The 27,628-nt window shown below is 40.9% G+C and overlaps 1 protein-coding gene across 1 annotated transcript in view; it reads left to right on the forward strand.

The window, feature by feature from the left end:
- Nucleotides 1-15,816, forward strand: part of SCFD2 (sec1 family domain containing 2) — a 653,104-nt gene extending 637,288 nt beyond the window's left edge. Inside the window, exon 9 of the mRNA XM_040334879.1 lies at nt 13,155-15,816. Within this exon, the coding sequence (XP_040190813.1) occupies nt 13,155-13,247 (93 nt within the window). The 3' untranslated portion in view covers nt 13,248-15,816. The remainder of the gene's footprint in view (nt 1-13,154) is intronic.
- Nucleotides 15,817-27,628: the final 11,812 nt, after the last annotated feature.

The raw sequence follows: 27,628 nt of genomic DNA on the forward strand, positions 1-27,628 counted from the left end.
TGACACTCCATCTGGCAGACTACCAGCTTCAGGTTGACCTAGGTGGCAGGTCACTTTCTAAAGAAGAATGCTGGTCTGTTAACTCTACAATATCGCAAGAAAAGCGTGCACTGCTGTGCTCTTTTAAAAACATTTTTTTATGGTCATTACAGGGTTAATGAAAACCTTAATGATGTTTGCATGCATTCCTCACTCAGGAGCAACATAGTGGGGGATAATAATTGCTGATTTAGGAGAAGTAATTGGAGTTTCACTGAAGCAACGCAAACCAGTTCAGTTTGTTGGTTGAGGTTCCATAGTTCATTTCAGCATAGCAAACATTTGCGGAACTCCATGGTCCTATGTATATGGAACTATTACTGAAAAATGTATTTGCTCTCAGTTAAGTTTTTAATTAAGTTCATGTATCTGAAGCCAGAACATTTTCTTCTTTTAGGTCATGGTTAGAGTAAAACCTGGTACACACAATGGGGGTTATTTACGTGCAAATCCACTTTGCACTACAAGTGCACTTGTAAGTCGCTGTAGATCGCTGTAGATCTGAGGGAAAGCTCTGAAATTATGGGAAGCTCGGCAGATTTTATCATCTAATCATGTTCAAGCTGTTTTTTATTTTTCTTGCATGTCCCCCTCAGATCTACAGGGATTGCACTTGTAGTGGAAGGTGGATTTGACTTTCGTGGATTTGACTTTCGTATGGGTTGAATGCAAGCTCAGGTCGGAGCCTTTGTACTAATGATCTGACTTTAGTACAGCAATCTTCCCCACTGAGCCATTGTGTTCTGACATGGGGACGGACCTTCCCCCCCCCCCCCCGGCAGAACACTCTGATCAGAGCTCTCCATTGGCTGAGAGCATGGATCAAGAGCCGGTCCAGCATGCACATCCAACAGAAGCTGACCAAACAGCCGGCTTCTGTCAGACCGGCTGGTATACACACAGGATGAATGTCGGCTGTTTTTTTTTTATTGAACTGGCTGATGTTGCCTGGCATTCGGCCCGTGTGTACGTGGCTTAAGAGATGAGTAACCACTTGCCGCCCGCCATGTAGCAATATGACGGCGGCAAAGTGATTTCGTTCGGACTTCATATGACATGATCGGGATAACAAGCGGGGGCGTGCAGCGATCGGAGGTGCTGTGTCAGTCTGACACACTGCAGCTCTGATTGTGGTATGGAGCCTTTGACAGAAGCTTCTTACCACGTCAGTAGCTCCTCATCAGTGCTGCCTATCCAGTGCCACCTATCTGTGCCCATTAGTGCCCAGTGCCGTCTTTCAGTGCCCATCAGTTATTTTTTTCAAAATAGTCTTTTTTTGTTTATAGCGCAAAAAATCAAAACCGCAATAGTGATCAAATACCACCAAAAGAGCTATATTTGTGGGAAGATAATGATAAAAATGTAGTTTGGGTACAGTGTTGCATGACCGCGCAATTGTCATTCAAAGTGCGACAGCGCTGAAACTGAAAATTGTCCTGGGCAGGAACGGGGGAAAGTGCCCGGTATTGAAGTGGTTAAAACGCTGTCATTTTTTTTGTTGTCTGTGTCCCATTAGGCACGTTTCCCTTCACTTTCTGTCCTGGAGACACAATATGAAGTAAGAGGAAATCTGTTCAAAGTGAGGAAAACGTCCTTCTTAAAGCGGAGTTTCACCCATTTAACCACTTAAGGACCCGCTCATGTACATATACGTCGGTACTTTAAAGATGGATATCTCGGTAACGGCAGCAGCTGCTGCAACAACCGAGATATCCATCTTTTCTTTGAGCGGTCCTGTAAACGATAACAGTGGTCCCCGTGGTGGATTTGCCGCGAGATCACCATTATCGGTGGCGGGAGAGGGCCCCCCCCCCCCTCGGAGGCGATCGGGTCCTGTCCCCTGCTCGGCTGGGATACAAGTGAGGGCAAGATGGCCCCCACCCGTCCCCATAGCATAGCAGGGCGGAAGCAACGTCAAAACTTCACTTCCGCCCATGCTTCTTAAAGCAATATTTTCTTGTTGTCATTTTTTCAAATGAAACAAAATGACAATTTTTTTTTTGCATTTTAGTCTATGGGATCTGAGGACTTTTTGACCCCAGATCTCATATTTAAGAGGATCTGTCATGCTTTTTTCTATTACAAGGGATGTTTACATTTCTTGTAATAGGAAAAAAAGTGACCCATTTTTTTTGTGTAAAAATTAATAAAATAAATAAGAAAACATTTTTTTTTTAAATCGCCCCGTCCCGACGAGCTCGCGCGCAGAAGCGAATGCATACTTGAGTAGCGCCCGCATATGAAAACGATGTTCAAACCACACAAGTGAGGTATTACCACGATCGTTAGAGCAATAATTCTAGCCCTAGACCTCCTCTGTAACTCAAAAGATGCAACCTGTAGAATTTTTTAAATGTCACCTATGGAGATTTTTAAGGTTAAAAGTTTGACTCCATTCCACGAGCGTGCGCAATTTTGAAGCGTGACATGTTGGGTATCATTTTACTCGGCGTAACATTATCTTTCACAATATAAAAAAGAATTGGGCTAACTTTACTGTTGTCTTATTTTTTTATTCAAAAAAGTTAAATTTTTCCCCAAAAAATTTGCTTGTAAGACCGCTGCGCAAATAGGGCGTGACACATAGTATTGCAATGACCGCCATTTTATTCTCTTGGGTGTTGGAAAAAATATATATAATTTTTTGGGGTTTTTTTTTTTTTTTTTTTTTTTTTTTTTTTTTTTTATATTTTTTTTTTTTTTCCCTCTTCCACCCCAGACTCCACCCCATAGAGCGCGGATACATGCTCATGTTCTACGCACCAGCCCACTGCATCTCTACTTTGGTTTTGCATCATTAGTGTCGCTTTTCTTTATAAGGGTTTCTCTTTTTTTTTCTTTTTTTTTTTTAATTAATATATTATTTATTTATTTATTTGTTTCCTTTTTGTTGTGATTTTTTTTTTTTTTTTTTACATATGCTATTATAACATGCGCATATACAATAAACCCATATGAAACCCATATATACCTCCTCTTGCGAAAGAGCAAATAAAAATACCAAAAGGTTGACCATTTCAAATTTTTACCCCCCCTTACCTCTACCCCTCCCCCCCCCCTCCCCTGTCTCACCTTGGACAATTTCTTCAGACCTGTAGATCTTTCTAATATTCTTCTAGGAGAGCGTTTAAAATTCTTCCCTTAGCTTTTCTGCGTAGCTCCAAGTTTTCTTGAAGATCCTCCAGTTTTCCCATTTTGTGCTTAATAGAATATTATTGCCCTCTAAACCCTCTTTCAGTTCTTCCATTTTGTATGTTTCTTCGACTGCGTCGATCCATTCCCAAATCAGAGGGGGATCTGGATCTTGCCACCTTCTAGGGATTAATCTCTTGGCGGCGTTCAAGAGGTGCGGTATCAGTGATCCCCTGTACCTTTTAATACCTTCTTCTCCCCCATGAAATAAAACAACCCATGGGTCCATCTTTATCTTTTTCTTTGTGATCTCCTCAACGCATCCCAATATTTTTTCCCAGTACTCTTTTATCTTAGGGCATCCCCACCAAAGGTGTGCCATATTTCCTAGTGTGCTACACCCCCTCCAGCAGTTCCCTGTCTGCCCCTCTTTAAATTGTTTTAATTTATCCGGTGTCATATACCAACCGGCAAAGCATTTAAAGCACATTTCCGCCGTGCGGCTATCCACCGCGGAGGAGTGGGTCAGAATCAACATTCTCTCTATTGTAGTCCTATCCCGCTTTGTGCCCAATTCCCTTTCCCATTTTTCAATGAATGGGGGTATACCCGGCTCCTCCATCTTCATTAAGATCCTATAGAGTTTTGAAACAATACCTTTGGATCTTTCCGTGGTACAGATTTTTTCCAAGTCTGACAGCTGGTCTCCTGACCTCAACGGGTGTGGGAGACCTTGGATAAAATGATTAAGCTGCTGATACCTCCACTCATTGATTTCCATTAAATTTTTATTAAGATTTAACTCCTGCAGTGTTCTAATGTGACCCTCACTCATTATGTCTCTTAATTGTGCCGTATCTTTTTTAATCCAATGCCCCCCCACTTGTGTCTTACCCGGTGCAAAAAAATCGTTGTTTTTCAGTGCTATGAGAGGTGAGTTATATTCTTTCTCAATTTTTTTATATACTATATCCCATGTTTTCAGTGCCTTTTTTGTTATCTCGTGTAGGTTTATATCCAGTGTCCTAAATTTGGGGGGGTTCCAAATTATCTTATCTAGCCTAGCCTGTGATAATTCATTTTCTAAACTTACCCATCTTTTTTCTTTATTGAGTCTGGCCCACTCCACCACCCTTGTCAAAATAACCGCATCGTAGTATCTCTTAACATCCGGAACGGCGAGTCCTCCCTTTTTTTTTGGTTGCATTAATGTTTGAATAGATATCCTGTGTTTCTTGTTCTTCCATATAAAGTTCATAATTAATTTATTAAGGGCTGAGAGTAGAGTTCTCGGGAGGGCTATGGGGATCATCTGGAATTTATATAGGACCTTTGGCATGATGACCATTTTGCAATAATTGATTCGTCCTATCCATGATATTGCTCTATTTTCCACCCTTTTTGTCTCTTTCTTAATTTCGTTTAGCAATGGGATAAAATTTATCTCGTACATTTTTTTAATTGATTTGGCTAACATAATCCCAAGGTATTTAAATTCACTGACCCAGTCGAAACGATGTTTTTTTTTCAGGGATTTTTCTTCTATCTTACTAACATTTATGCTCATGATCTTCGTTTTGGTAATATTTAATTTAAAATTTGAAATTTCTCCATATTCATAGCAAAGGCTTAATAGGTTTGGAATTGATGTTTTGGGTTCAGTTAAATAGAAGAGGACGTCGTCTGCAAACGCTGCAAGTTTATGTTCCTCCTCCCCTATTTTGATCCCTTTTATTTTTTGGCTATTACGAATCTTGGCTAGCAGGGGTTCCATTGACAACACAAACAGCAGTGGTGACAATGGACACCCCTGCCGTGTTCCATTTTTCATTTGGAATGTTTGCGAGAAGCTGCCGTTTATTTTAATTTTGGCCATAGGGGACTGATATAGGGCAGCCACCCAATTCATCATCCTCCGGCCAAACCCCATTTCCTTTAAAGTAGAGAGCATGAGTCCCCAGTCAACCCTGTCGAACGCTTTTTCTGCGTCTATTGACATGAGTAGACCTGGGGACCCCATTGTCCTCATTTTCCTGATAATCAAAAGTGTTCTGACGCCATTGTCTCTCCCCTCTCGCCCCTGGATGAACCCCGTCTGGTCTGGATGCACCAATTTATTCATTTCCTGCTTAACTCTCCCGGCCAAAATCTTTGCGAACAGTTTTATATCCGTGTTTAGCAAGGATATTGGCCGGTACCCCGAGCATCCTTTCAGGTCTTTGCCTTCCTTCGGGATGACAGTGATAATCGCTTCTGAGGCCTCCTTACTTAATTTGTACCCCTTCCCAAGGCCGTTGAAGTACTTACATAACCTTGGTAGTAGTATCTCTTTACATTTTTTGTAGTACATTACTGTAAAGCCATCTGGGCCTGGGCTTTTACCTGAGGCTGAGTTTGTTAATGCTAACTTAATTTCATACTCCGTGATTGGCCTGTCCATCCCCTCTGCGTCGAATTGACTAATTTTTGGGAGTCTTGCTTCTTTTAAAAAGGTTGTGATCTTATTTTCTTTCTCTCCTATCTGCCAAATTTTTTGTTCAACTGAGTATAATTTTTCATAGTATAGTCTAAATGTTTCGGCGATTTCTTTTGTTGTATGGGCAACCTCTCCTTTATCATTTTTGATTTTGTCAATGTAATTCCTTGATTTTATTTTTTGGGGGTTTTAAGTAATTTTATAGCAAAAAAAATGTTTTAATCTTGTAAATACCAAATCTGAAAAACAGGTCCTTAAGTGGTTAAGAGTCAGCAGCTACAAAAAGTTTAGCTGCTGACTTTTAATAATCGGACATTCACTTTTCTATCACGGTCCAGCGATGCAGAGTCACAAAGCCCCGCTCCTCTGAGGCTCCGACATTCTAACTGTGAGCCGCGCTGCGCAATGTGAATGGTCAGGGAATTATTGCCCCCCCCCCCAAAAAAAAGACATGCCAAATGTGGCATGCCAGGGGGTCACCATCACTTAGAGGAAGTTCAGTTTTTGGGTGGAACTCCACTTTAAGCCCACCATGCATGGATTAAATTCAGCCGGTCCCTACTGAACCGGCCAAATTTCAATCAATGTATGGGCAGGGTGGTTGTACAGAAGTCGATCAGCGCCGTCAATCATAGCCCGATGTGCTGATCAGTGTATTCCCCCCGTAAGGCTTCCCTGCCCATCACAGTACAAAGGCACAGTGAGAGGATTGCCCCGTCCACCTTGAATGTGTGGATGGAGGAATTGAGTAAAAAAATAAATCACCTATGCGCTGCCTTAGACAGTTCTCATCAGATTTCCCCTCTACTCCTTTTCCAGTAACACCGATAAAAAACTGTGGATTTGTACAAAGGTCACCTGGAAAAAATAGAAAGGGTGAATCTCCCCAGGGGAGAGTTAGGGAGGGGACAGTTATCAGCGTAGAAGGTATAAGTGAAAGTTGTGGAATCCATAGTCTATTGTGTGCAGTACAGAAACTCTGGATAGGCAGGTCTTGCATGTGCAGGACCTCTACAGTGCTCTTCAGTTGACATCCAGGAAGTGTAGAAGAGCACCACAACAGTATAAACAGGTTTGGCAGCTTGTTGATGCAGCATACAACAAGGCTGGCTATAGCAACCACTCGTTGAAGCTTGCAATTCCACTACTGAACTTTTTTTCAAGCCATTTCAGTCCATTTGAACCCAATTTATTCCCATTTTCACCAGACTTCTGAGGCCTGAAAAGGGTGGCATTTTGTTACCCCCTAAAGCCATTGGTCTACTTTTTTTTTTTTTATGCTAAAAGTAACACTTTTGGACTGATATTTATTGGTAAACCAGACAGGGATTTTTAGATCTTCTTTACTCTATCCAAAAGCGAGCAATAGGTTAGATACATACCTAGTAAAACTTGCAACAGCCCTCCCGCAGTGCTTTAGAGCAGGGATCTCAAACTGGCGGCCCTCCAGCTGTTGCCAAACTACAAGTCCCATGAGGCATTGCAAGGCTAACAGTTGCAAAGATGACTCCCAAAGGCAGAGGCCTGATGGGACTTGTAGTTTCGCAACAGCTGGAGGGCCGCCAGTTTGAGACCCCTGCTTTAGAGGATGTAACATGGGCGTTACTATGTTTCACACATGGTGGACATGTCCGAAAGTGCGAAGGTTCTGGATACGTACATATAACTTTATATACTCATTGACCCATGTGAACCTCATTAAATCACCTCTACAGGCACTGTTGGGATGCCCAGTGGAGGGGACATCAAAACAAATGATGAGACTCATAGCCTTCATATTTGTAGCAGCCAGAATATCTTGGATAATGGTGAACCAACGACTCTCTACAATTTTAAATGATAAGGTTGCATACTTTGACAAAATATGGGACCCCTGGATCAACTATCTTACAGCCACATAATGGGATAGGATTGGCTCGGGAGTATTCTCCTCCAGGGCCGGAGTGCACCCCCCTTCACTACCCTCTATTCTCCTTTCTGATATCTCTTTTTCTCATTTTTTCCTCTCTCTGAATTTACCTTTTTATGGGCCTTTGGACCAATTAGGGTCCCTGGGACCATGTGGAAGTTGGGCTAGTGGGTCTCTTCTAGTGGTGGTAGCAGGGGATGGGGATTCACTCCCCACGGTCCCCTATGCTACACATTGGAACACACCTATGTACCACTTGAGGCAAAAGGAGGAGCTTCAAAATTATAACTGCACTATATATGCATTCCCCCCTCCAAACTCGGAACACCTCCAGTGAGATAAGTGGGAGGGACAAGGGCCATTTTTTTAAACCTAGCCACATGAGGTTGTTCATACACCTCATAAGTTCTATGGTGTGTATTTATGGTTCCTCCCTTTTTTTATGTTCGGTTTAGGTTTGACTTTTTCCATATAAATCTAATAGGTGGGTGATGCAATCTAAGTCCCACGTGCATGAAGGTTTATTAGTAATACAACCGATTCTTCAAAAGTTTGTTTATGTGCAATTACTTTCATTTACAATGGCAAATGCTGATTTTGTACTTGTTAAAATAATCGGGATAAAAATATAAAAAAACAAAAAATGACATTAATTATGACACATAATTGTATCCCTCAAACTTTTTTTATCCCTTGTTGAATAATATATACGTATATTATTTATTTTAAAGGAAGTCCCTGTTTTGACATGCATATGTTGCGTTGTCATTGTTGACCTCCTTGTGAAAAATGCTAGCATTTTCTGTGTTTTATTTTGGATAGAGCAAGAAATGGTTAAAACCCTATCATTTTTATGAGATTTTCTCACTCAGATTTACTCGGTTTCCAGAGACAGAACGGGAACTGAGAAGAAATCTCTCCAACGTGAGGTGAAAATACTACAGTATATTAGTCACTGGATCAGTTGTCCCGATTGGAAGATGTATTCTCCCCCCTGTTCTTATAAAAACTTTAGCATTCTGAATTTCCAGTAGTTTTGGAAATGATGGTCACCGGACAAACACAAATCTCCCCCGCTCTGTCCTAAAGTACTATTTATTTAAATAAACTTTGAATTGCAATAAAACAGCGACAGCCGAAAAATCCCACATTGTGTGTCAAAGCAGCTAATTAAAATAAATTTACATTTGGTAAAAAAAAAAAAAAATCCCAATTGGATGCAGCAGAGCACTTCCCCTGCAATAGTGACCTGGCTCCCTCCATTGTTCTGGCTTCACAGGTGTCTAGCAGATCTTTATCACCTACTCCTTCTTTTAATTACTAGAATAGGAAGAGCTGCTTGAAACTTCTGTTCCCTGAAAGACAAACCTTGCTTTACAGGATTAGCTTTGCTCAGCTTTTGACATGCTGTGAAATAGGTATGGCCTCTCATGGGTATTTGTAAATGAATTATTTCCTATCTGATCCTTAATAGGAACCTATAGATTGCTGTCAATTGATTCTTTCCTTCTGTTCCATGCTATATCTTCTTAGGGTTGTACTTAGATTTCTCCACTTCTGTGTAGTGGAGAGGAGACCTGCCCTCGTACCCTACAGTGCTTGGTGCTTATTCATCAGGGCTGCTGATGGCACTGGAGTGCTATTTCTTAAAAAAACAAATGTGACCACTTAGGTCAGCTTTGGAGGGTAATTACTGTTTCATAGAATTTTGCAGAGACCTGTTAGAACAGAGCACCCTATAAAAAAAAGATGTAGCGTTGTAGCTCCATTGATGAACATTCTTCCTCACACTACAAGGCTTACATGTGGCCTTATAGTCAATACTCTTGATTACTATGGTTTATCCCAGTTCAGGTCTTTCCAGTCATCCTCATCCTAGTATAGGTAATTTTTTCTCCTGGAAGATTAACTGCTGCAGCAACAGAGAACTGCACCATATCCTCCCCACTTGGACCACTGAGCCACAGCTACCATAGCCTGCGACAATGTTGGTGCACATGGTCACTTTGTGGCAAACTTTATACAACAAATTACATTTGGCAGGCAGTACTACCATCCAGGGGCGGACTGACAACTCATGGGGCCCCCGGGCAATAGAAGATTATGGGCCCCCGGGCTTACAGATGGCCACCACGCTACGAGGCAGTGCAGAGGCGGGCAGCCAAAATCTCAGGATTTTCATATCAAAAGCATGTCGGTTTCAGACATATCAGGGACAGATGTAAAAAAAACCACATATTTTTACATACTGTCCCTGGTTTTACGGAGCCTGGCAACCCTGATGGGGCCCCCTAGTGGCATGGGGCCCTCGGGCAGTGCCCGAGTGCCTCAATGGTCAGTCCGCCCCTGCTACCATCAAACATTACCTATGCAAGTGAATAGCATAGCACTGCAGCCACGTGTAATGCACACGGTTGCAATGCAATACAGCAGGCTTTTATCGGTTAACACAAGCATGGAGGAGGTGATGTGCCTGTCGAAATGCCTCTGAAAAATGATTCACCACATGTATAAATGAGCTCCTATGGTGTCACACAGAATGATTTGTAGACCTGCAGTTTTTTTTTTTCAAAGGTGCATTCATCCTGTAAGACGCATGTTTATGAACCTGTTCAATATATTAGTCAGCACTCATTATTGATGTCACATTAGACTTATTTGGTAAAAAAACATTAAGGAAACGTTGGATAGACAGCTCTGCATGACCCCATATAAATTGCCACTAAGTATAATGGTACACATGTTAGAAAACACTGTCCTTCTTTTCTGCTGCCAGATAAGTACATTTGTGATGGTCGTAATCACCATTCAGCTTCTTATTCCCATAGCTCTAAAGAATACAGTCACGTAAGTGTAGCGGTTTCCAGATTAACTGGCCATGTGTTAGACACAGCAACCCAGTCACGAATGTTTGTTGTCAAGTTGCTCTGTACACATACAATGCCTAATCACAGAGTGATCCTACTTTAGTGATTGTTGTTTGAGAATGGCATAGCAGGTAAAGCTTTCTCGTACAAAGCTTTGTTGATGTTTAATGCAATCAATGAAAACTCTGAGAATATTATTAGAACAGAGAAATGATGAGACTTGAAGTGAAAAAGACTTGTGCCTTCTTATTAATACATACAATATATGGTACTCAACTAAATAAATAAAGTAATGTAGCAGCGAAGTATTGTAATGTGTAAGCCACCTATAAACTGGGCTGCGTTTGTCATTAGGCCTGTGAATGTATGTGGCCCACAAAGTAGGAAATGGGTATATTGCATGGTACAAGAGTCATTTGTACCCCCTAGCAGTTCAGTAGAAGGGTCTGACCTGCCGTAGAAATTATCTAATTGAAACCTAATTCTGAGAAAAGCACTGTGTCTCATTGGCTTGCAGGTTTTCCTAAAATGATCAACAGGAGACACCACAGTAATGGAGACTTTATTTCCAAATCTTACCCCTTAGTGCTGCAACATAAGCTCCTTGTGTGATTCTGCCGGTTTGGAAGTAAGCCTTGCGTTTCTTTACCGAAAATGAACTATGTAGACTGAACTCACAGGCACGGTTTGTGTGTGTTGTGGCTCCAATTTATTGATAAGTTCTGCTACCTGTGCCATTGAAGAAGAGTTGGTCTGATGCTGCCACCCAACAGTTTTAGGTATTGGGGTATTGCTGTGAGGGGGAATCACAATGGGGCGAGTGCCTAGCACACATAGCAGGGAAAATATGTTCCTGTTTATAAAAGCTGGAAATTTGGAGTGATAAATGTAAGGTGACATTTTGTAATGCAGTGTATGTAATCTTCCTCATCCTCCTATTTCCCCCATGAGTCTGGGCAGAACACTGGGTGCTGTCAAACAGTAAAGATGCTATCTTGCATCTTTAGGCAACTTGCTTACTTACTAGAGGACTCTACAAAGCTTTGGGTGGTTAGAGTGGGGAAGGGTTAGAACCCCTGTCAAGTTTTTATTGCTATTTGTGTCCCACTTGGTGAGATTCAGCCTCTCTGTTTGTTCTGTTGGCGATTTTGAATAAAATAGAAAATGATAGGAAAAGCAACATTTTACAGTTGTTCCCAGAACAGGAATAGAGAAAAAATTGTAGAAAGGAGATGTGTTCTGGAAAAAAACATCTAAAAGCAGAATAGCCCCTCACTTTGTAAAAAAAAAAAACTAATTTCTCCTTGTCAGGAAGTGATGGGAAATATACCCACAGATAACAAAAAATAAACTGGGCTTTAACTGCTCCATACTCAATCCAAAAGTAAAAACAAGTTTTGGGTATATATACGGTTTAAGTTTAACAATAAACTATACAGCAATAGTAGTGTGCGTATATATAAATATATACACACACATTAAAGAATAAAAAATCAGTACAAATATTCTACAAGACTAACATGAAAGATACAATTCAACATAATGATCAATCAAGTATACATCTATAATGTTCTTACTAACTCCAACAATCTTGGTAAAATGTATGGAAATTTGTGTAGCATCCTCCTAGTTAGGTTGCTAGGACAGGACATAGAAAAGTTTAGTTCTTTTGACTCCTCTGTAGTGGAGCCGTTGTCGATTGCTTCTCTGGATCTCACAGACTGTAAATTTGTAATTTTGATTGCATTTCTCTGTCTCCCAGAGGTTTCTCTAATATAGAGCAAGGCAAATGTCAGCCATAATATTTATTGTGCTCCAGCCAATCTCTGGGGAGGTGTGCCCAGAAGGTGGTTTAAGAGACATAAATAATCTTGTATCTGGAGCAGGAACGCTCTTCCTCCCCTCCATGGAATGGATTCCCCCTATCTGAGTGAGAGTGGCTACTTTCACATGCAGAAGCTATCTTGATTCCTGCAGTGATTCATCAAGGTCCCAGCTGTGGCAGAGCTGGGGGGGGGGGGAATTCTTAGGATCACTTTTTGGAGAGCTAGTCATGGGATTCCTCGCTTGGGAACCTGGTCTGGAGGGCCCACTGAAAAGTGTCCAGTGGGTACTGGAAGGAGGTATCTGGTAACTCTAGTCACTGTGTGCTGCATTCCCCTGGGTGGACAAGTCAATAGTATTCCCGCATTGGGATAGCTGTCCTTGCCTAGAGACTGCTCAGAGAGATTTACAGTAGTGAAATGAAGTGTCCTGCATATATTTGATGAAGCTGGAGTATCCCATATTACCCAACAGCCCATACCAAGTTCTTTAGCAATAATAAAAATCCTAAAAGACATCTTCTAGACTGATTATTGAGCCAAGTTATGGCATATTCTATGAGGGTAGCACTACATATGTTTTTCTTTGTCTTGGGATGTCCTAGAGTAAGTGTCAACAGCAAAGGTGTTCAGATCCCATAATGCAGTGCGAACTTTTCTTAGAATGGTTCCTTCTCCTGTAGAGCTGTGTGGTCCAGCTCTATGAGGCAGTGAAGGAAGTCAACACAGATGTTTGGGTTTATTCAGTAAGGAAGGTTTTTATTGGTTAAATCTGTTAAGCTTGACAGCTTGGTCAATATAAAACAGAACCACACATTTTAATTATAATGCAGTACATCTTTAGACAGATGAAAGAAACCAAATCTTTTTCCTCTCTTACAATTTTTTTTTTATTTCTTTTTTTGTAGGTGGTGGTGTTGTCCACAAGACTTCTGAAGCCTTCTGACATTCTTGAACTGCTGTTTGCATCAGATCGTCTACATCCAGATACCGGCATCTGATTGTCTTATTTTCTTTCATCAGATGAGTGATGGTCCCGGGTTAAAATCACATCAAGTTTTACTCTGATCGTCTAATGTCTCAAACACGTTCCAGAGCTCCAGAATTTTCAATCTGAGATTGTTTATTTGTATTCCCTAAAAATGTATATTTGTTCAGGAAATTGCTGGGAGAAGAAATGGCCTGCAAATGTGCCTTGTTAGTATTCCATTCCTTGTTATCTCTGTCATCTCTGCACATGTTTTATCGTAGATATTGGAAGATTGTTGGCTTACCCTATTGCAGTTGTGCAGTACGACGTCTACCTATAATCTGTGGTTGGCTTCAGATTAATTAGAACCCAGAAGCCAGACATCCTTTAGCCTAATAGTCTATTGTTCCGCTTGGACAAGAATGGCATTCATAAAGCTAGCCACAGACATTAGATGACTGTCAGATTTCACAGCATTTGGGGGCCAATGGTCATGCCTGTGGCCGCATGAACAGACATTCTCAGGAAGTTATTCATTTTCATGACCAATTTGTTTTTCCATGTGATTAGGCTGTGATAAGCTGATGCCAGAAGGAAAGGGGGGTAGGTATGACTGCTTAATGTATAGGAATTTATGCTCAGCTGATGAGGCATTAGTGTCTATGCAGATATCTTTGTAACGTTTTCTTTTACAAGGAGTTTTATTAATATCCATATCAACGTTACTGCTTGACATTTTGATGGGTACATCGTAAATAAACATAATAGAAAGATAACATGCTTTAAAAAACAAACAAACATAAAAGTAATTAGAAATGCTCAGGTCCCAGGAATTCCAAAATAGGCCATATGTAACATCTAGGAGGAAAAAATCGCATTCTGAGAGACATTACTTAAAATATAGAACTTAAGCCTCCACATATCAAGTAGGGTATTGCCCATTACTAAACAGATATTCGAAAAATCTAGATTAACAAGAGCATAACTGTGAACAGTACTAGGTAGCTAGCCATGTAACCATCTCATCCAGGGCTACGCCTGGTGGCCTGATGGATTTAAAAGCACAAACTAAAGTAGGGGAGAATAAGGAAGAAGCAGGATCTAAGATTAGAAAAGAAGAAAGGAATTAAGAGGGGGGGGGGGGTCTTTGTAACATTTTCATAGGTTAAAGTGACACTAAACGATATCCTTATTCTCCAAAAATAATCTGTACACATCCACTACTTAATGGCCCTGTAATGTATTTTTCATGAAATTCTTTCTCACTGTGTTTTTCCTGCCTCCATGTAATGTCCTCCATGAGCTTCTGAACCTCTCTTTTCCCCCCTGACTTTCATTGGAACAAGCACACATTAGTTGTCATCATGTGAACTTCTCTATGCTCACTACAAATCCCATAGTCCCTAGTCCACCCCAGGAGTGAGCAAGAGAAGATGGCTACATTCCCACATACAGTGGAACCATGGAGATCGAACGGAGCCACTCTCTAAAAGGAAGCCGGATCACAGCAACAGCAAAAATAGGAGGGCTGCAGACTTTGAGGAGGCTGGGAGCAATATAAGGAAGGTTTTTTGAGTTAAAAATACATACTTGAGAGCTGTTTCACCTATCAAAGGAGTTGTATTTATGTCCATCCACTTCTGAGATTTACACATTATATCACTGTCTGGAAGGGCAGGAAATCAGATTTTTCTCTTCTGCAGTTAAGTAACACTTAAAGTGATTAAAGTTTCCTTCTTTTTTTTTTGTATATAAAAAAACATGTCATACTTACCTCCACTGTGCAGCTCGCTTTGCACAGTGTGGCCCGGATCCTCGACTTCTGGGATCTCTCGGCGGCTCTTGCGGCTTCTCCTTGCATCAAGATAACCCCTCTAGGAGAAGTGCTCTTCCAGGGGGCTTATCTTGCAGGTGCGCTCTCGAGTGCAGCATTTGCATCTATAGACACAAATGCCAGAGTCGGCCCTGCCCCCCCCGGTGTCCACGTCATTGGATTTGATTGACAGCAGTGGAAGCCAAGGGCTGCGCTGCTATCAATCTATCCAATCAAGAGCCGGGACCCCGTGCAGAGAGGGACAGCGCATCCCTGCTGAGGGAAATACGGGGCTCAAGTAAGTAAAACGGGGGGACTGGGGGGCCGGTCACTACCAGAAGTTTCACCTTAATGCTTAGGATGCAGGTGAATTGTCAGTCTAGAGGTATGCTGTGGCACCTTATGGTTTGGTTTCTTAGCCTTAGTCCAGATTTCTTGCAAGCAGTACAAGTTATCGTTAAGTCATACTAAGTTGGTGGTCAGGATAAATGCCTATCGATGGTCTGATGTCTGTGGCCACCTACAAGCAGGTATTGCTTCATCACTTGAAGACTTAGAAGTCCCATTATACCCCTCCAAGCAAAATCTGGTGTGGCACACTGGAACTTGTAGATCCGATGCTGGAGATCAGTTCATTTTCTGTAGGTGTAATGACTATGATTATTTAGCTGCCAGTTAATATACATTGCCTCTCCTTTTCCTGAAATATGCTTTAACATGTTGCTGATTATTTTCTCTTCCCTGATGGAGGCAAGTTCTGACAATAATAAAAATCACTTGGCTTGTATGTGTTGGCTCTTTCATTAGGTAATAAGCATGTCTGTGAATGGATTCACAATGTTACATAAGAAGCTGTTCTAGTAGATGTTGTAAGGTAAGTACAGTAAGATCTTGGCTTTTGATGCCTCTACATAGGAATATGGTCTGTATCTGCTTAAAGGAACAGCTATTGCGCATAGCTTTTTGAATTTTGTTACTTGAAGACTACTAATTAATCACTGGAGTATATAAAAATATATAACCGTGACAATTCAGAGCTGGGAAAACTGTATCCTAAAAATTTCCTGTTTCATTTAAGAAAACTACCACTAAAGTAAATTAAATTAGTAAAAATTTGTATTTTCTAACCATAGTCTGATGAAGACAGAAAGTCCATTTAGTGTTAAATACAGTACTGTATCTTGTAGGCAAATTAGGCACAAGCCTAGAGCAGATCAGCTCAGAGGTAACATAAAGCATTGTCATTATAGGAATAACAAGAAATTCACAGCACTCTATAGCAACATTTCTGGGGACCTTATTAGTGGTAGGCGACCTAAAATGTACTCCTTTCTATAACCTCTGAATATTGCCAGATGGTACTGGCCTTTGAATTCCAGCTACAGCCTTACTAATCCTAAAATGCCCCCCCCCCTTTACACCTATAATAACTAACCTGTGTAAGAAAGATGCATATACTTACCTATTTTAAGGTTGCTCTAGTTTAGTCACATGATCCAGCTCTCCTGTGTCAGCCAGCGGCAGCTGTAGGGGAGAGGAGGGATTACAGTCAACAAATGCACCACAGAAGCCTATAAGTGACGTCACCACTTCCAGCTTTCCCAGCCATTGGCTGACACGGGTCACACGATTGGACCAAAACGGGCTGAAATAGGTAAGTACATACTTTTTTTTTTACACAGGTTAGTATAGATTTTGAGATGGGGTAGGATGGATTTTAGGTCTAATTAGGTATTAGCTGGAATTCTACATTTTTGCACCTCTAGAAAGGTCTTTCATTTGTATTCCTTAGAAGGGGAAAACCTCATGGGTTCCTATGGCTGTAATTACCATATTTATCGGGGTATAACATGCACAGACGTATAACACGCACCCTAACTTTAGGAGGGAATTTTCAGGAAAAAAAAATTTCCGCTGCCCCTGCGTATAACACACAGGCACAGTTTACCCTCTATTTTCAGGGTAAAAAAGTGAGTGAGTGTTATACGCCAATAAATACAGTACTCCCTTGGTTGTAATTATTATATTTGGACTTTAGTAAACAACTTTCCTCCAGCCAAGACCCATTATCTTTCCTTCCTACATATATAGTGCACAGTGCTGTAGAGTAGGAATTACAGTAGCATGGTGGCTTTGAAATGAGCACCGTAGCCCCTATTACATTGTGGTCTTTCTCCTATAATCCAAAAGTGGTTTAACTGACTTTCTAGCCAAACTTCCGGAGGTGCATATGAATACTTAACTATGTCGCAGCATGGACAATAAAAAAAAGAATGAAACCGTCCATACTAATATGAAGCTGTGCATTGGATAACACAAAGTTACAAGTCTTTTTTTATATGAGTTGATTCTTTACTAACAAAACGATCCCCAACACAATATTCATTGCATTCACTAATCCATATACAGTATATTGTGCATATACAGCTTCTTCTTTTATAGCCACAAAAACTTTACAAATGGAGATTCATTGAGAGATTCCTGTGTTATAGAAAAGGTTGCGGCAACGTCACCTTCATACCTGTAGCCTCCATTTTCTTACCATTGGGCCTCGTTCATAAAACTGGTGGTTAAAAAAAGTGGAGGCATCCCCTATGACAATCAGACTGCGGCTCTCATCTTTTGAGCTTATAATAAAAAAAAAGATACAAGGGTGTGGTTAGCTACAGTACGTAATACCTTCCCTTTCCTTTCTTCCATTCTTATACACAAAATACTTTGTTTCTTTTCGTGTAAAGGTAAAGATGCTGGTGTTGAATGTCCTCCCAGATCTACACTTGGTTGTCATTATTTTCATTCCTTATCTCCTACTGGTGACATCATCACTGTACAATCAACTTTGTTTTCATAATCCGTAAAAAAACAAAACGCATATTTCTTTGGAATTCATTGCAATTTTTAAATTCTTGTTTCTTTGTTTACAAATGGAACACGAGTCAATAGTTACAGTATTTTATAACAAGAAAGGCATGTAGCGTGTTTTCTGCAGTTCATTAGGCATCTTTGTAGTTAGGCTGTACTGCCAATGTTCTGAGTTGAAAAAAAAAAATAGTTTTAACACATTTTCTAGGAAGACAGAGGAAAATAACTATGCAAAATAATGGAAAGGAAGAAAGAAGACAGGTGCTGATGCGTACGTGTGACACTTATGGAGGACGCAGAGCTGCATGTAACAATATAGGTGATTGCTCAGGTGCAATGCAGGCATTATAATGTGTTGTGTCTCATTGTGTGACGAATCATCAATGGAAACAATACTATAAGCTTTTAAGCTGCTCCACTATTGTAAGACAGCCTATCCTATCATTTTTGTTAAAAGAAGAATAAAAATCGAGTTATGGTTTCCTGCATTGCAGTGTCATTTATTTACAATGGCACCCAAATGTACAAGTGCAGCAGGTGCCAAATGACATTGTAGTGCACCACATGAAAAAAAAGAAAAGGGTTCAGGTCAGTTTTTTTCCTGTTACCATGCATTGGCAGCTATATATGAGGAAATGGCTGCCTTATTGCAACACACATAGCATGGTATGTCTAGTAATAGTTACTCATATTCAACTTGACTTGCTCTGTAATGTTGAAGATGTTTTGTTGCTAATCCAAGCCACTTTTTCAGTTCTAATGAGTTTCAGGAAAATACCCCATCATTTAAAGTCACACAGGTAGCACAGAAATCTTAATCCAATCACCATGGAAAGGCAGATGTAAATGTTAAGAACAGGATAGGAAGTGTGAAAGGAACCACCTTGTTCTAGACACATAATCCTATCCTCGGTGTCAGAAAGACTTTATAGGTGTTAGTCCTTCGATTTACATGATTGAAGGTGTGAATTGTTTTCAAAATGCTGAGGTAGAGACGTTAAGACTGCATTATATGTAGTGCTGGGAGGTTCAGAGTCAACAAGGTTACAGTAGCACACTGCAATGGAACAGCATAGTGTAAAGGGTGGGCCTGATATTTTGATTTTTTGTATTGCTGGCTGTGGGGCGTTTGGACAGTGAGGATTTAGAAAGGGGCTTCCCAAAATGACAGGGAGTATGTGCGTTTATAATGTTTTAAGAAACTTTTCAGCTGTTTTAAAACATGTTTGAGATCATAGCAGATATTTTTTAAAAGCTGTTTGTAGTGTAATCAGTTGGATGCTTTTGCCGTTAAAAGACTCATCATGCAATGTATCGAAAAGCATATATAATTTCCTTATGATTGATTTTCACGTTAAAAGTGAGGAAACCTTCCAACATAATTTTCTGAACAACACCTCCACCAAACACCCAGCATATAGCACAATGGCTGCAAAGGTGTTGGTGCACTGTTGGACCAATATAAGCACCACAGGTGAAACATAAACGTGTGCACCCTTCCCCTTTTCCGCAATTTACTTACACTGTTCTGGTAAGTAGTCTACCAATGTTTCACCATAATGCTTACCTTTCGATGGCATGTCTTCCACTTCCTGAAAACAACAAAACCTGGGGAATGCCCAGGGGAAAACCAAGCCTCCTTACCGACCAGCCTGCAGAACAACCAATTAACCTGTCTAACAGTATGCGTTAAAAACAGGGGTTTTGTCCGCACGCATTTGCAAACGCATGTGTGAGCCACAGAGCCGCGCCAAGGCACCCTGTAATCTGTGGTCCTAACACTAAACAATGAGCGTCCCCACAGTGGAGGCACATGCATTCTAATGGATAGATGGGGGCAGGTGGACTGAAGGGGGAGCTACCCCTCCTTAAAGGTACAGGAGCACACCAAACACCCAGCATATAGCACAATGGCTGCAAAGGTGTTGGTGCACTGTTGCACCAATATAAGCACCACAGGTGAAACATAAACGTGTCCACCGCCCCCATCTATAGCTGGCAATCGCAGTAAGTGGCATTGGAAGGCTAAAGCAGATAACAACAAAACCTGGGGAATGCCCAGGGAAAAACCAAGCCTTCTTACCGACCAGCCTGCAGAACAACCAATTAACCTGTCTAACAGTATGCGTTAAAAACAGGGGTTCTGTCCGCACGCATTTGCAAACGCATGCGTGAGCCACAGATCCGCGCCAAGGCACCCTGTAATCTGTGGTCCTAACACTAAACAATGAGCGTCCCCACAGTGGAGGCACATGCATTCTAATGGATAGAATGTGGATAGAATGAAGCCTGTGGGTGTGCAGAAGAACACTATGGACCGCTTTGGAGATCTACTGCACATGGATTGGAAACAGGACTGAGACCCAACATTTAGTTACAGTGCTGCTGATATCCTCTAAATCAGGGATATGCAATTAGCAGACCTCCAGCTGTTGCAGAACTACAAGTCTCATGAGGCATAGTAAGACTCTGGCAGCCACAAGCATGACACCAAGAGTCAGAGTCCTGATGGGACTTTTGCAACAGCTGGAGGTCCGCTAGTTGCAAATACCTGCTCTAAACTCTAGCAGTCTCCACACATACCAGCAACCAACTTCAGGCACAGGAAGTCTCCCATCACTTATAAGTTATTTGTGGTGCTCTTCGCTGGATCATGTGACACTAAGGAACCACTAATTATTTACTAGTGATGGTAGACTTCCTATACTGGGAACTGATTGGTCATTCCTAAGGTCTCGTACACGCGATAGGTTAAACAGAGGACAACGGTCTGATGGACAGTTTTCATCGGTCAAGACCGATTGTGTGTGGGCCCCATAGGTTATTTAACCATCGGTTAAAAAAAAGCCAACTTGCTTTAAATTAAACCGATGGATTCCTAACTGATGGGAAAAAAACGATCGTTAGTACGCACAACCATCGGTTAAAAATCCATGCATGCTCAGAATCAAGTCGACGCATGCTTGGAAGCATTGAACTTCGTTTTTTTCAGCACGTCGTTGTGTTCTACGTCACCGCGTTCTGACATGATCGGTTTTTTAACCGATGGTGTGTAGGCACGACTGACCATCAGTCAGCTTCATCGGTTAACTGATGAAACGGTCCATCAGACCATTCTCATCGGATGGACCGATCGTGTGTACGCGGCATAAGAAGAACCCTGCAGATTAGAGGTGCCAGGCCTGCTCTGAGCATAGTGTAGAGCCAAAAATGTTTCCAATACCTGGAATATGCATAGTAGTGGCAGGTAGGTAATATTTTGTGTTACTAATACACATGCATTGTAGCTTCAACAGTTAATTTAGACCAGCACCATCCACAACAGCCATACTCAGTGAGAAGCCTATCCAGAATGGTTTCTGCAGAAGGTAATTCTGTGTTGCAATGTCACATGACCTTTTAATTTCTGGCCCTGTCAGCTCACACCTTCAAACTCCTTCCCGACTTCTGCTGCTAGCCCAATGAGCCAACAGAATGACAGGAAAGCAAGTGGAAAGTCTATATGCGCACAAAGTGAGCACCTGTTGTTATGCCTTGCATGGCCATCCAGGTGGTTTACAGCATTCAATAGGAATAAATAGAGACTAGGAACCAGAGCCTAGCTGAGAGGATTTAAAAAAAAATACTGTGCGATGCTTTTGAGATCTTAGTGGAATAAGGAGAAGTAAATATGGAAGATGTGCTTGCGGAGGGTGCCTGACCCAAAAAAAGAATTGGTCATAGAAGTATACTTGAACTGTTCTAAAATAAATGTCATACAAGTAAGCTAAAATATGTTTTACGGAAAAAAACACTTTCTTTTTTAAAATCACTGGAAACAAAATATTTGCACAATTAAATCATCTTTATTCCCTTTATTGTACAGTATTGCTGATGTTATTTGCCAAAAGTTTGATACTCTTTTATACCTGCCATCAAAAACTTTAAACACTTTCCAAGCTGCATTCTTTTAAAATGAAGGGACATTTTAACATCATAAGTCAAACATGCGTGCTGAAAGCCACAGTACTGGCAGACAGATTAATTGGGAAGCATCACACCAAAAGATGTTAGGACACAGAAGTCCTATTATAGGTTCCTACAGCTTGGCTTTTATGGTGGTGACATAGGAGTGTGCCATGGTTTAATACTCAGTTGACATGAAAAGATGTGTATATGCTGAAACTGCAGATTTTTTACCCTTTTGACCCCCTGGGTGAGAAGAAGAAAAGAACAGCATTGTGCTCTTGTTTTCACTGGGGCATAATTGCCTGACAGACGTGAATTTACTTGCAAAAGGTCAACACAGGTAGAATTTATGCAGACAGCTGTATTAATGTATCACCATTGCAAACGTCAAGCATGTGACAAGGAGGTGTTAACATTTCACACAAGCCATGTTTGTCTATATCGTCATATTCTTTGTATGTGTCTGCTAAGTATTCTTACAATAATCTGGATTGAAATTTTACATTTCTTGTCTATGGTGAATTACAGACATATAATAGTTCTGAGACTAAAGCTGCTTAGAAGTGAAAGGATTATCTGCATATATTTAGGGGTAGTGGCTACTACTATTTCCCATTCCATGCCTTTTCTGTCTGATGTACAGTGCCTTGCGAAAGTATTCGTCCCCCTTGAACTTTGCAACCTTTTGCCACATTTCAGGCTTCAAACATAAAGATATAAAACTGTAAATTTTTTGGAAGAATCAAAAACAAGTGGGACACAATCATGAAGTGGAACGAAATTTATTGGATATTTCAAACTTTTTTAACAAATAAAAAAACTGAAAAAATGGGCGTGCAAAATTATTCAGCCCCTTTACTTTCAGTGCAGCAAACTCTCTCCAGAAGTTCAGTGAGGATCTCTGAATGATCCAATGTTGACCTAAATGACTAATGATGATAAATAGAATCCACCTGTGTGTAATCAAGTCTCTGTATAAATGCACCTGCACTGTGATAGTCTCAGAGGTCCGTTTAAAGCGCAGAGAGCATCATGAAGAACAAGGAACACGCCAGGCAGGTCCGAGATACTGTTGTGGAGAAGTTTAAAGCTGGATTTGGATACAAAAAGATTTCCCAAGCTTTAAACATCCCAAGGAGCACTGTGCAAGCGATAATATTGAAATGGAAGGAGTATCAGACCACTGCAAATCTACGAAGACCTGGCCGTCCCTCTAAACTTTCAGCTCATACAAGGAGAAGACTGATCAGAGATGCAGCCAAGAGGCCCATGATCACTCTGGATGAACTGCAGAGATCTACAGCTGAGGTGGGAGACTCTGTCCATAGGACAACAATCAGTCGTATACTGCACAAATCTGGCCTTTATGGAAGAGTGGCAAGAAGAAAGCCATTTCTTTAAGATATCCATAAAAAGTGTTGTTTAAAGTTTGCCACAAGCCACCTGGGAGACACACCAAACATGTGGAAGAAGGTGCTCTGGTCAGGTGAAACCAAAATCGAACTTTTTGGCAACAATGCAAAACGTTATGTTTGGCGTAAAAGCAACACAGCTCATCACCCTGAACACACCATCCCCACTGTCAAACATGGTGGTGGCAGCATCATGGTTTGGGCCTGCTTTTCTTCAGCAGGGACAGGGAAGATGGTTAAAATTAATGGGCAGATGGATGGAGCCAAATACAGGACCATTCTGGAAGAAAACCTGATGGAGTCTGCAAAAGACCTGAGACTGGGATGGAGATTTGTCTTCCAACAAGACAATGATCCAAAACATAAAGCAAAGTCTACAATGGAATGGTTCACAAATAAACATATCCAGGTGTTAGAATGGCCAAGTCAAAGTCCAGACCTGAATCCAATCGAGAATCTGTGTAAAGAACTGAAAACTGAAAAAGGAGGATTGGGCAAAAATTTCAGTCTCTCAATGTGCAAAATTGATAGAGACATACCCCAAGCGACTTACAGCTGTAATCGCAGCAAAAGGTGGCGCTACAAAGTATTAACTTAAGGGGGCTGAATAATTTTGCACGCCCAATTTTTCAGTTTTTTATTTGTTAAAAAAAATTTAAATATCCAATAAATTTCGTTCCACTTCATGATTGTGTCCCACTTGTTGTTGATTCTTCAAAAAAAAAAAATACAGTTTTATATCTTTATGTTTGAAGCCTGAAATGTGGCAAAAGGTTGCAAAGTTCAAGGGGGCCGAAATACTTTCGCAAGGCACTGTATGTACATGTCCTACAAAGCCAAAGACACCAGGTACAATGCATATATGGTCACCAGGGCCGCCTTCAGGAATTATGGGGCCCCTTACACAGCTTCAGGCATGGGCCCCTGGAGCAGAGAACCGGGGGGGGGGGGTGCTGCCGCCTGAAATGGAGAAGCGGGGGGGGCTGCCGCAAATTGAGAAGCAGGGGGCCCTTTACAAAAAAAAGAAGAAATAAAGAAAAATATAAAAAAAGGGGGTAGCCATCCGGGGCCCTGAGGACCTCTGGGCCCTTTTAATAAAAAATATATAAAAAAATATGTTTCTTTTTTTTGTAAAGGGGGGTTGCCATCTGGGGACCTCTGGCCCTTTAATAATATATATATATATATATATATATATATATATATATATATATATATATATATATATAAAAAGAAATTACAAAAAAAGGGGGGTTGCCATCCGGGACCTCTGGGCTCTTTAATAAAAATTAAAAAAAATAAACCTCTGGGCCCTTTAATAAAGCAAAATATATAAAAAAAAAATAAAATAAACATTTATAAAAAAAAAAAGGGGGGGTTGCCATCCAGGGCCCTAGGGACCTCTGGGCCCTTTAATAAAAATAAAAAAGGGGGGTTGTCATCGGGGGCCCTGTGGATCTCTGGGCCCCTAAAAAGAAATTGCCCCTTTAATAAAAAATAAAATAATATATTAAAAAAATATATTTTTTTTTATGAAAAATAAATAAAAAAAGGGGGGGGGGTTTCCACCCAGGGCCCTGGAGGCCTCCGGGCCCCTGGAGACCTCCGGACCTAAAAAAAAAAAACAGAAAAACAACAATTGGCCCTTTAATAAAAAATAAAATAAAAATATATTAAAAAAAAGAAAATTATTTATTTTTTATAAAAAAAATATAAGGGGGGTTTCCATCTGGGGGCCCTAGGGACCTCCGGGCCCCTTACAGGTGTACTGCCTGTACCCCCCTGATGGCGGCCCTGATGGTCACCTGCTTGATAAAATAATAAAAAATGTCTTTAAACTGTGCAGACATTTAGGAGACCTATCTAGCGAAAGATACACATGCTTGCATACAAGCCTCTTTTGATATATACTGATAAACTGAATGTGCCTGGCTTCAGTACCTAACCCAGAACAAGCACGCAACCAGCGAGGTCAGAGAAAAAGTTAGAGCACCTGATTTGCCTATGTGATGCCTCTCCACCTTGTCCAACCAAAGAGATAGGTAGAGATAGGTATTCTCTGAATGGCGCCCATGCTGAGCAGCCAACCTCCTGTGTTCACAATGTAACTATGATTTTCAGATCCCAGCATTGGCCAAGTATGGTATATGCATAGTTACATTTGTCCAAACTGAACCAATGTAACTGTGTATTAAATATCTGTACCTGAAATTCATCTTTAAAATATTAAAGCAACAGGATCAGGATAACAGCCAGCTAAATAGCAATTTTCAGAAGCAGAGGTAAGGGATGGCAGCACTGGTGGGCAATGTTCGTAGCAGCTGCGGGACCTAGAATTAGAGAGGTTGTCAGAGGGGATGGGCAAATAGCTCTATGTACGTTCCCAGTCCAACCTGCTGAATTAGTTCCTTGCCCAGAGGCTCTGCTGTCTTCCACACTGCAGGCTGTTCCTGAGTGAATTCATCTCTGTGCATACAAAATCCCTAAATGAGTTGACGTCACTCAGCAGATTCAGAGCCATCAACAGGACTAGTAAAAAATATCAAGCCCTCCCTCAGGTAAATGGCCGCTGATAAAAATGCCTATGCATTAGTTGAGTCTTTGTTCCACTGACCACCATTGTAGCAGAGAAATTGACATCAATCACCAATGTAAGGGGCTTTTATTGGAGGGGGTCTATCATTTTGTATGGCCACCTATACATCTGGTGGGGGGGGGGGCTGCTTTCAGTTTTAAAGAAGTAAAGGCAGGGGGGGAGTGCATTCACCACAGAACACCATAGCATAGGCCACTGGCTAGTACTGGTAAAATATACGGTTATGGGTGTGAAATGCAAGGACCCTGGGGATTTCCCTGGAAAGGTGGCATGTTGAGGGGTGTCAGGCTCCATTAAATTTTTCTAGGGTGTCCTGTTGTTTGTAATTACACCCCAAAATGACAGTCGTCATTCTAGTTCCTAATAAAGGTATATGTGTTGCATTGGTTCAGTGGACAGAAAGGTCTCCACTGCAATAAATGCACAGCTTGAATATCTGTCCATGGCATTGTAAGGGTCCTTCAACTTTACAAACTGCAGCGATGGAAATAAACTTCAGGTCTATTATGTTAAAGTCTGGGCTCTGCAAAGGGGTTCCTCTGCCAGGAGACATAACCTCCGGAACAACGGAACACTTTCATACGTGGTACTGCCAGATATGTTCTGCTGGAAAGCAGGAGCAGATACATTCTGATCTATCATAGGACACACGACTGTGCCAGCTTTGGAAAGTTTGGCTACATTTTTAGAAGCCTATCCACTGATTCTGTAATAGTAATTAACCTTGGAGCCACAAAGATCCCCAGAGACAAATTTGCAGAGGATCTTGAGGATATGTCTGCCAAAAGTGTCAAAAAACAATGAGTTTAATATCCCGATCACAATTTAACTAGAGGAGATAGCGCAGCGTTGTCTGTACATGTCAGAAATAAACGTTTGTTAAAACGTTTTGAACCTGTAAATCAGTGTTTCCCAGTCCTCAAGGCACACCAACAGGTCATGTTTTCAGGCTTTCCATTATTTTGCACAGGTGATTTGATCAGTTTCACTGCCTTAGTAATTACCACAGCCGTTTCATCTGAGGGAAATCCTGAAAACATGACCTGTTGGTGTGCCTTGAGGACTGGAGTTGGGAAACACTGCTGTAAATGATATATGAGCGTTACATAATTAATAGGGTTAGAGAAAGATTCCTAAATATCAATTATGTGTGCACCAAGTGCTTTTCTATGTAAATATACACACAAACATATACACACACTGTAATACATGGTGGCACAGAAGAAAAAATCCAAAGGTAGACTATAGCACATTTGACTTTGAACACAAAGCTGTTGTTTTAACAATATTTATGTGCACTCTAATAGGTGAATATTCATACTAATGTAAATCTGTGTTCACTATAAGGCTAAGTTTACCCCGTTTTGTGACAGGAATGCACACACAATCATGCACGTTCCTGACATGTGAGAGAAATGCAATGCTGTTTAGCCACCTCAAGTCTGGACACTTTCACCCCTTTCCAGTCCAGGCCAATTTCAACTTTCAGCACTTTGAATGAAGATTATTCAGATATGCAACACTGTACCCAAATTACATTTATATATATATATATATTTATATATATATATTTTTGCGACAGAGCTTTCTTTTGGTGGTATTTAATACCCGCTGTTTTTTTTTATCTTTTGCTATATTAATTAATGAAGGCTGAACATTTTGAAAAAAAAAATTCTTGATTCTGTGAAAGTTATAGCGTTAACAAACTATGGTATATATATTTGAAATCTGATCACTCCTAATATACTGACTTCCTATCTCATCTCTTGAGGCATGAAACA

This window comes from Rana temporaria, chromosome 1 (genome assembly GCF_905171775.1).
Source record: "Rana temporaria chromosome 1, aRanTem1.1, whole genome shotgun sequence".
NCBI classification, from domain to species: Eukaryota; Metazoa; Chordata; class Amphibia; order Anura; family Ranidae; genus Rana; species Rana temporaria.